This window comes from Galeopterus variegatus, unplaced genomic scaffold (genome assembly GCF_000696425.1).
Source record: "Galeopterus variegatus unplaced genomic scaffold, G_variegatus-3.0.2 Scaffold9984, whole genome shotgun sequence".
NCBI lineage: Eukaryota > Metazoa > Chordata > Mammalia > Dermoptera > Cynocephalidae > Galeopterus > Galeopterus variegatus.
In genome coordinates, this window is record NW_007736095.1 from 49,519 (window position 1) to 59,857 (window position 10,339).

Genomic DNA, 10,339 nt, shown 5'->3' on the forward strand with positions numbered 1-10,339 from the left:
ATTTTTAATTTGACTGATTTTCGAACCATTCAGTCATGAAGTGGAGAGGCTGCGGCACCCGCCAGTCAGATTCACAGGAAGACCTGCTGTCTTCCACCTTGGAGAGTTGAGAGAAGCTCTCTTTGAAAAAATAAACCAAAAAAAAAAAAAACAACCCCAAGTTATTTTTTAAACACTTGTACGCTCAACGTACCTGCATTGGAACCAAAGGTCAGAGTCCACTCACACCCCACCTCGGGGTTAGCCCACGTTCACACGACAGGAAGGAGCAGTGTTTTACTGAGCACCTACTATGTGCCACACCAGACACGAGAGGAATGCGGTCAAAGGAGAAAGAAAACACATTCCCTTTGTTTGCAAAGACAGTGAAATAATCTGGGTGTTTATTCACGTCCAGAGCTTAACATGGAGTTCAAATTCAAATTCCAGTGCACAGTCCTGCAACTCTCTCTTTAAAATAATGCTTCTGGGGAGAAAAGGTTTAAAAATATTGGGAAATATACCCCCAGGCAAAGTGAAATGAAGGCAGAGGAAGGCGGCAGCCCCCAGGCCAGGACGGAAAATGCCTGCCCTGGGGAGATGCCCAAAATGAAATGACAAAATGACGAAAGGACGCATAGCTGGGTGCTTGCAGAGCCCTCGGCAACATCTCTGCGGTGGCCTTGGAAATCGGCCCATGGAGCTCACAGCTGTCCTCGGGGGCCACAGCCCACCTGGGGGACCCCTTTTTGAATGGAGCTGGGGAAGGCAGAGCAACCCAGTAGGATGGCAAGGTAGGGAACCCGCTGGCCCAGGAGGTGGGTGGCGGGTCACGAGGAGGCTGGCTGGTGGCTGTGTTCACACCATGGTCATGACCTTCAGGGCTGCCGGCTGGAACCTGCGGATCTTCTTCTTTAGTGCCTTGGAGGCCTTGATGCGGCACAGTTTGGGCACGGGGGGCAGGGGTGGCCGCGGGCCAGCGGGGGCCCTCATAGGCTGCCGGGGGACTGCTCCGGGCCAGGCCAGCTCCCTGGGGCCCACACCGCCACCCTGGACGGCGCCCTCGGAGCTGGAGCCACTGGACTCCTGGTCCCCGAAGCGGTTGGCGGTGTGGTCGCTGGCCTCGTCCTCGCTGCTCTCAGCCAGGGCCGAGCGCTCCGAGCACCCCGACTCGCTCCCGGTGCAGGCGTCCTGGCGCACCAGCATCCGCTGGCTCGGGGCTTGCGGGCCACCTGCGCTGCGGGCCGGGGGATCAGGGCGGCCGGGCGGGCGGGCCCTGGCGGAGATCTCCACGGCGGACTGCCACCTGCGCTGCTGCTTCCCAGCTGCCGGGCTCAGGACGGCTGGTCCAAAGGGGAACAGGGCTTGTGCTGATGCCTGGCAACTGTCCTGCCGGGCCACCACCAGGGGGACGAAGAAGGGCACGGGGTAGAGGGTGGACTCAGAGCAGGACCGCCCAGGAGCCACCCCGGCCAGGGTGGGCCTCCTCCTGAGCCCGCCTCCCACCTGGGGCCTGTGGGAAGGGACCCACTCAGGGGCCAGCTGGAGGGCTATACGGGCACCCCTCTGTCTCTCTGGTGCCAGTGGCAGTGGCTGCTTCCCAAACCTCAGCACCTTGTCGCTGGCCCTCCTCTTGGTTCTCATAGCCTTTGTCTTGGGGTGGCCTGTTCTCAGCCTCACTGGGGAAGCTTCCCTGGCAGCAAAGGGCAGGAGGACAAAGTGACCTGAGGCCAGAGGGGGGCTCCCGTTGTCTGTCCTCCTGAGTGGCGACACAACTTTGCCTCTCCCACAGTCACAAGTCGGCAACTGGGCCTGGGAACAGGGAGAGGGCTGAGGCCCCTTCCCTGGAAGGCTGCTGGGGTGCTGGGTGCCCATGAGGGGCACAGGTCCCTGCTGCTCTGGGCTGTCCCCCCTGGTGTCCCTCCTCTGAGCTGTCCCTCCCAGGCCCTCTCTTTCTGGGGTGCAAACCAGCTTCTCAAGTTGACCACCACTGTCCATTCTCTGGACACCCTGCTTTGGTGGGGATGGGGGTGCCTCACATCTTGGGGGTCCCTGCTCACCCACACTGCCTTTTGGGGGCATCCCTTGGCTCCGCAGATGCAGCAGCCTGTCAATATAAGCTCTGGCGGGGCCAGTCTCAAGGACCGATCCCATATGGATCCTGCTGAGACCTGTGGGGCCCAGAAGGGGTTTCCTGGGGGGCGAGGGGCCATCACTGTGTGGTGCCTCCTTAGTCAGAGCAAACAGGGGGCTCTGCAAAGCCACGGCGTGCAGGGGACTGGGGTACGGGTACACCTCCCTGCCACCCTTGGACACCAGGTCACGCTGATACTTGGGGTCGAGCACATAGGACAGGGTGTCTGTTCCTTGGCTGAGGAAGGAGGTGGGCTGGAGCTCTGTATCGGCTGGCAGGACTCTGTCCAGGTCACCTAGGAATGAGGAGACGAACAGTGCATACGTCAGTAAGAATTTAAGGTGCGGTTGGTTTCGTTTTGCCCGTGGCACCAGCAGGGGAGCTCCGCTCACTTACTGCTCCGAGGAGCTCAGATGGCCGGCTGGAGCCAGCAGTGACCCAGCCACTTGCACTGGCCGCTTACATGAGGCGTGGTAGGCTCAGTGCATCTGGCTGAGAGCCTGTCAGTTCAGGGCCCTCACCTCTCCCAGCTCTGCAGCCGCCCAGAGAGTCCATGTGGAGACTCTCACCAGGAAAAGACCAAATTGTTGTTACTAAACCAGGTCTTGTATTAGAAAGAAAATGGGACCAGAAATGACAACTTTCCTTTTACGACAGTCTGAAGACAACTAAAGTTCTTCCCGAGGCCCAGAGTGGAATCCAAGTGATCGCTATTCACAGACAACATTCGCACTCCAAATACGAACAGATCAAGGGTTTCTGAAGGATCTTATTTAACTTTCTGATGTCTATTTTAAATAAGAAGAATGCTTTTTATTAGAATAGCCTGGCTATAATGCACTGAGCAAGTATTTGATTTCTACCTTCATCTGAAAAGACTGAAAGGCCTGCGGGAAATGCCCGGTGGCATTAGTCTGGTTGGCGCCTACAGAGTGCGTTCCATGGGGGATCTCCCTGCTGTCCTTGGAAGGGCTGGGTGGGGCTGCACTCTGCCCTTGTCCCCCACAGGCCTCAGGCGAGACCCCCACCCCTTCCTGGCTGTCCCTCACCTGTAGACACCGGCCTGGGCCTGAACGTGCCCCGCGTCCAGCCTGCATCCACTATGCTGCCCAGGGGCCTGCTGCCCTCCTCACTGGCCTGGGGTCTCCACGCTGGCACAGTGGTCTCATCAGCTGACCGGGGTCGCCAGTCCCCCGTGCTGGGCCTGGCCTTGGGGGGCTGGGCCACAGGCAGCAAACTGCCCAGGGAAGGGGAGATGTGGTCACTGCAGACAGAGGCGCACGAGGTGGACAGGGAGCAGGAGCCAGCGTCACTCAGCTCGTAAAATCCTGGACAGAACAAACGGGAGGTCAGTGCACACCCAGAAGGTGGATGCCCACCCTGAGGAGCCCCAGGACCCCTGCTCGCTTCTGCTTGCCATGGCATGGGGGGTGGGCCGCTTAGAGAGCCCCTGAGCCAAGGCTGCAGGGAGGCTGTGGGATGTTTTGGACGACGCGGGCCTGGAAGAGTGGGGCCCTGGGCGGAAACGTTCAGGTTTCTTCCCAGGAAGTGTCTGCATTGGTCAGTGGGTGGGCTGGAACTGTGTCACCCCCACCCTTCCTTGGTAGGTGGCTGGTTTAGCTCTGCATGGCTGTGGCCTGGCTGAGAGCGGCCTCTTCCACCAGCTGCAGCCCCTTCAGGACTGGCCTTGAAATCCTTCTCTTCCCCTCCTGCTTCCTGCCAAGTCAGCCTGAGGCAGCACCAGAGAAGGGAGCAGTTTAGGGGGGTCCTTCAGCCCCTGTGCATGCTAGAGAAATAACACAACCTAGACCATTATGTGGTTTTGCAAACCAAAAATAAGGAAGAAACAGCAGACGATGCATGATTACACTGTCTCCCAGGCTGCCATCTGATCCGGGTTCTGACCAGTGTGATTGATCTGGAAAGAGAAACCTTGTTTCTAAGTGTTGCTTGGAGAATGTTAGATAAAAAGCAAAAGGAACCAGGACCACAGACCTCAGCAATCACTGTAAGTATCGCTTGCTGGGCCCTTTAAATGGGGCACATGGGGTGGCATGGGAGGAAACGGATTCCTATCATCTTTCCTGACAAATTATGCAGATTTTACACCAATTTAAACCCATAGATTTAAAAATACATATTTTTGTTGTCCCATAAAGTGGTTATTTACAATCTCCATGTTCATCCAGCACAATCAGAACTGACAATCTGTCTCTGTCCAAAAAGAGGTGAGAAATGCATGGGGTTTTTTCCCATCAAAAGCAACACTTTTCCAACTAAAAACAAGAATATATATACATATATAAACATGCTCCTTTAAAAAAATACAGTTAAATGAAAGCATCTCGTTCTCAGTATCCCTCAGTGATGTTGCTTTTCCAGGCTTATCTGCAGACTCGCAACTTTCAGACCAGCCTGAGAAAGCAGGCGGGGGCCCTGCTCATGACTCCAGACCCCGAGAGCATTGCCACTTGAAGAACAGGGAGCTGGACCGTGTCCCTTCACAAATGCCGCTCTGGCCATGGGTGCACCGAGGGCAGCAGGAGGTACCTGAGCTGGGCCTGCTGTCGCTGTCCGGGGCCTCGCCCGCCGACCGGCACACTCCCAGCTGCAGCGCGCTAATCTGCTGGTCCAGCTGGTCCAAGTGGGTCTTCAGACCAGCGTCCTGCTGTCTCAGCCGGGACTGCGAAGGGAGAGGGTGAGAAATAAACATGCTGCAAGCATGGACATCAAGACGTGAGGTCGACGGTGCAAATGTGCCCACTACGGACACACTTCATGCTCCAAATGCCCACTTGAAACACATCTCCTCAATCTGACAGCCGCTTCTGCCTCACGGAGGCACTTTCCCTGCTCTATGGGCACAGAAAGAAAATAAAGTCTCTTCCCTCCCCCATGGGTTTTTTCTCTAGTCACAGACTATTTATCCGCAATTTTCTATTAGACGTGCCTCTATACGGACGCAGAATAACACAGCTCAGGAGAGTGAAATCAGGATCAAAAGCATCACAGAACAGCACCTGCTCCTGCCGGTACCACAGTAACACTGTCACGGTTTATTTCACTGTTTGCCAGTCCATGCAAGATTTTACTCCCAGGCCCACGCTCCTCCTGTCTCCTGTCTTCGGTCACCACATTCTCTCACCAGCTGCCCCAGGTTGGTGGCTCCGGGGCGGTGCTGACCTTCGACTTTTTGAGGGGGTGGGAAAGAAAAAGGCCTCCCTTTCTGTGGATCAACTCCCTTCTCCCTCCCTGGTATTACAAGCAGTGTCTCGCACTGTGGCAGGTTTTGGTAAAGACATCAGGGAAGAGGCTCCCTGCAAGGGGACGGGGCGCTGCAGGAGATGGGAACATGGGCTTTGCCTGGGAAAGGCGCGGCCTGGACATCCGCCTTCACAGCTCTGCCCCGGGATGCTGCACCTCCCGACCTCAGCTGCCCCAACTCTAAAATGGGTTCTTATGAGCGTTAACCACACAACTGTGTGTGTGTGTGTATAAAATGGGCACGATATATATACACACACACATAAATAACATACATGTAAGACTTGCACTGAGTGTTTAATAAATGACAATTTCTTTCTTTCAATTATAAAACTTCACCCTGTTTTCAGATTCACTGCATAAATTTCTTGTTTTGATTAATGATTAAGCTTAAGGCAAATAATTAATGAATGTAATTATGTGGTTTGTCCTGTTTAAGAAAGTGATTAATTACATTTCAAATTTGGACATAGGAAATGAGGAATTCCCCTAAGCCCCAAATTATGGACTCAGGGAAATTATGGCAGTAATTTCAATAATATGAGAAATCATTATAAGAGAAAAGCAGGTAGCAATAATTTCCTACCATAATGATTTTCCTAACAGGAAATTATTGTGAAGAGAATAACGTCTCTGTGCAGAGAATAACATCTGCACAGATTTTTCAAACCTGAGTGACTGACATCACCAGGGGTGAGGGGAGTCGCCTGGCCCTGGCCCAGCCTGGCACCATGTGGGTGCAGGACAGCTCGTCCATGACCCCAGGCAGGGTCTCGGGACAACTTCCACGGTTTGCACAGTAACCGAGTACTAAAGCCATAAGACGATCTGTAAGTGTGAACATTGCAAACACCAGTCCTGAATTTAACCAGAACGTTTTGCTCCCAGAACCACCAGACTAGCCTAGACAGACTGGCTTCTTACCGTGCATGTGTTTAAAAAGGTAAAACGTCGCCCAAGTGAACAACACTACCAGAAAAAGCCAGTGTAGCATGGAAAGATAGTCTCAGTCCAGTCACCATCTGTGTAAAAACTACACTTAGATTCACACAAAGGAGCCAGAGTGTATTCTTAACTGCAAATGATTTTTTTCTTTTCCTGTCATAAAACAAAACCACGACACCAACAGAAAATTTTCTGTGTTAGAAGACAATTCAGTGTTTAAGAACATCTGTTTGGCTGCTGGCTTCTCACGCAAATCACGGTTTTCTCTGTCTTCTGAAGGCGGAGGCCCCTCCGAACCCCCCACTGGCTCCTTCCCTCCATCTGCAGCCCCCTCCAAAATAAAAAATATTGCCCTGTGTGTTTGTGTTGGGGTTAATTGCTTTGTGATTAATGTTTGCCAGCAGGCCTTTAGTTGCTGGCTTCTGATTAATGGCTGAGGGGCCGCAGGACGCAAGGGGCTCTCAGTTATTCACAGATCATTTACTACATGCTCAGGACCTGTCTGCTGGTCCACAGGACTGCACCATTCAGGATTTATACCACCCTTCTTAACCCTTCCTATTGTCCCTAACTGGGCCGTTATGTTCCTGTGCTTTTCATTAACTCTTTCTTTGTGTCAAACTTTGTGTTCGTAGTCAAAGGTCACTATGTGACCAGGATCGAGTGCAGTCTGCTGCCAAGCTGGCCCCAGAGTGCCAGTCTCCATGCATTTCTGCAGGCAGACCAACTCCACCACAGCGACCCTGAGGCCACCTCAGGCCACCCCTCCGCTCTGCAAGTCTTCAGGCTCACTTCAGGATGGTGTTTCTCAAGGTGAATTCTGGGTACACTTGTGTCAAAATCCCCTGAAGATGGGTAAGGGGTAGGGGTGTCCTGTGAGGCCCACAGCAAGGTCCCAGGTGGGAGGTCTGTGATGTGTACCTGCAGATCCCAGGCTCTGTGCCCTGCACCCGCCCAGACTCTCTGGCCAAGGAACCTACAATTGAGCAAGACTCTCCAGGACCACAGAAGTTTCTTATGAACACAGAATGGTTTGAGAACTTCTATTCCAGGTGGAGCCAGGACAAACAAAAATACTTAGCTGATCCCTTTCTTTGAAATGCTTGCTTTATATACCACAAGAGAATGATCTGATTTCCGTTTGCTTTGCTTCCCCCATGACAATTCAGCTTTCCAGAAACTGCAGAACCTTTATGGCTATCCAGAGGACAAAAGTGAAAAAAGCCCTGAAGTTCAGGATACAGAGATGGTATCTACAACACCTCCTTTCTTTCCTTGAAAGCTAAGAATGTACAAAGGAAACATTTTATGCATGAATTCCATGGCTGTCACCTCTGTCCTCGAGGGGGCAAATGTTACCACCTAAGCTTAAAAGAGGTCCATCAGTCAGTAGCCAAGGGGCCCCAGGTTCACAGATTGGGCTCATGGATAACAAGCATTACTGACTGAGCATGAGGAAGAGCACAGGAAGCCTTGGGGGCCCGCGGGTGCCTGGCCCTGACCTTGCACAAGTTCTCCCTGCTGCCCTTTTTTTCTGGGTGTTCACAAAGCAGGGAGCACAGTCGTCCAAGGAAAACACCAGGCATCATGTTTACAGCTGCACAATCACACCCACAGCTTGCTCTTGTGGTGTTCGACGCTGGAACCTGCCCGTGGAAAGGAACTGTTGCAAGCTGCCACTTTTAGAACAAGTCGTGACCCGCAAAATCAGCAACCTGGAAATTCTTCAGGATGAGATTTCATCGCTGAATACCCATGGCCCTTTCTTTGCTTCCCACGTGAGGGCACCCCCACCGATGCAGCAGCACGTGGTAGGGGACGGCCTTGTCAGACCACTCTCAGGCACGGACTGCCAGGGCTGGATGAAGCCTTCCTATTCTAAAGTTGTTGGGGACTCAACGCTTGTGAAAGTGGAAATGCCAGCCACTTCTTGGGGAATGACAAATTCCCTTGAAATCATGAACAAGTAAGCAGAGTCAGCTCAGCCCACCTGGCCAGACAGACCAGAGTGCTCGGTTCGGGGGCACAGGCATTTCATCAGCTCAGAAATCTACAACAAGGAGATCCTGCAGACTGAAATCATCTTCCCTTCTGCTCCAGCAATAAGTCACTCGTGTGTTTATTCAACAAAATCTCACTAAGCACCTACAGCTGCGCTCTCTTTTGTGACTTTTCACAGGGCAGTTGGAAGGGCACAGCACTTTCAGATAATGTGCCGAATGCCGAATGCTGTGTTCCTGACAACAGCTGAAATCCCTAGAAGTGCTCCAGCTCATTCTCACTTGAGAATTCCTGCAGGGCAAAGCTGCTGAGGGTCAGATAAACGTTCTTCCTGTATTCACACCTGGATAATGACTGATGGCCAGGTGAACACCAGGGTGTGGGGGAGGGGCGCCCTGAGTTAACCGGGAGTTAGCGGAGTGTGTCACCATGATGGCATCCTGGCGACCAATGCCTCTTGACTGCATTCTTCTTCACAGAACTAGTATCACCCCTAATGCTTTCCCTGTAAGAAAAATGCAGAAGTGCTCAGTGCTGGCTGATGTCACACAAACTCAATTACTCTCCTCTTTTGATCACATAATCCGCTCAAGAACAAAGTTTCAAGACAAAGTCTGCGTGTTCCTTCTGGTCCCCACATAAAAAAAAAAAAAAAATTAAACAAAAAACCTGTTTGATCTTCCAAAAGGCTACTTGTAATTAGAGGTGAGCACTCACGGGTTTGATTTGTACATTACTTAGGCCAAGTTAATCATCAACTGTGCTCCTACCCCTTGACAGAACCGTTCACGCCAGCATGCCAGCAGCTCCTCTGTCACATACGTGCAACTGTCTGCAGACTATCGTGTGCCTAGCTGAGGTCTTGCAGAAGGTAAGATTGTGTCCGGCTGCAAAAGCACAAACAACCCGACCACAAGGACAAGGCACGAAAGTTCTGCTCATTGCCAGCTATGTCCCTCTCCTGTCCCTCTCCCAGGTGGCAGCTGATCCACCCACAGAGCGAGAGGCTGCGGAGTCAGGGTCCAGGTTATTCCCATCCCGTCTTCCACCTCTGTCTTCGACTATGTGGGGAGCAATCAGGAATCCTGGGAGCCATGTCCAGACACTGGACCTCCCAATTGATTCTTTAATCCAGAAGCATTTACTAAATTAACAACACGACTGAGAGAAGCTGATCATTGCTGCAGCTTCATCTGGGTGACTTTTAGAAAACAGCAACTTTTAACAGAACAGATTTGAATTTCTAATGTAAAAGAAATTCCACTTTACAGTAACAGAGGTCGGTCACTCATGCATCTTTCTGCAGCATTAAAAAAAAAGAAAAGAAAACCACTGCAGTTCTGCAAAAACTCTTTTGAGTTGTTTCCAATAAGTTAAATGAAATCATCCATCGGAGTAATAACCACAAGAGAAGTAACTGGAATATCTTCAACTGTACACAGAGGAACTGGCGTTTGGAGGGGCCCAAGCAGCCCTGAGAAAGACAATGGCAGAGAAAGCACGAAGGGTTCCCCTCTCCCAGCGCCTGTCTGATCAGAGGACACACCTCTTTTTACAGATCAGGTTACATTTTAAAGTTGAAGAAGCCACCATCAGATTTGTTACCATGACCCGACCCTATTCAACCTGACCATATTGCTGAGGACAGGCGGCGGTGCCCTCTCCACGCCAACCCTGTTGTCCCTAAACCAAGGCAGCAGGGAGGACCTGGTACCCGGGAGTATGATGCCAGCACCCCCACCTCGAGGAGACTCCCGCCGGGGGAAATCGAGTCAGCGCACTCAGAACAGCAGTGCGACTGGAGCAGGGACGCATCCCCGAGCCTGTCTGCGGCGGGCGTGCAGTGTCCCCGGCCACTGTCGGGGTGGTGACCCGCCGCGCGCCGGCCGAGGCTCCAGGCAGCGGGCCTCCAGTCCCGACTCAGTCCGCAAGCACGTCCCTCCGTGGCCCCTGCAGCCCACCGGCCCGCCCCACGCGCCCGGGCCCGGTCCTCACCAGCTGCTCCTGCAGCGCTGC

The 10,339-nt window shown here is 52.8% G+C and overlaps 1 protein-coding gene across 1 annotated transcript in view; it reads right to left on the bottom strand.

Moving 5' to 3' along the window:
* Positions 1 to 835: 835 nt before the first annotated feature.
* The window catches only part of DACT2 (dishevelled-binding antagonist of beta-catenin 2), an 11,242-nt gene continuing 1,738 nt past the window's right edge, over positions 836 to 10,339 (bottom strand). Inside the window, exons 2-5 of the mRNA XM_008594008.1 lie at positions 10,319 to 10,335; positions 4,664 to 4,796; positions 3,163 to 3,441; positions 836 to 2,408 (exon numbers count right to left, since the gene is read on the bottom strand). Of these exons, the coding sequence (XP_008592230.1) occupies positions 838 to 2,408; positions 3,163 to 3,441; positions 4,664 to 4,796; positions 10,319 to 10,335 (2,000 nt within the window). The 3' untranslated portion in view covers positions 836 to 837. The remainder of the gene's footprint in view (positions 2,409 to 3,162; positions 3,442 to 4,663; positions 4,797 to 10,318; positions 10,336 to 10,339) is intronic.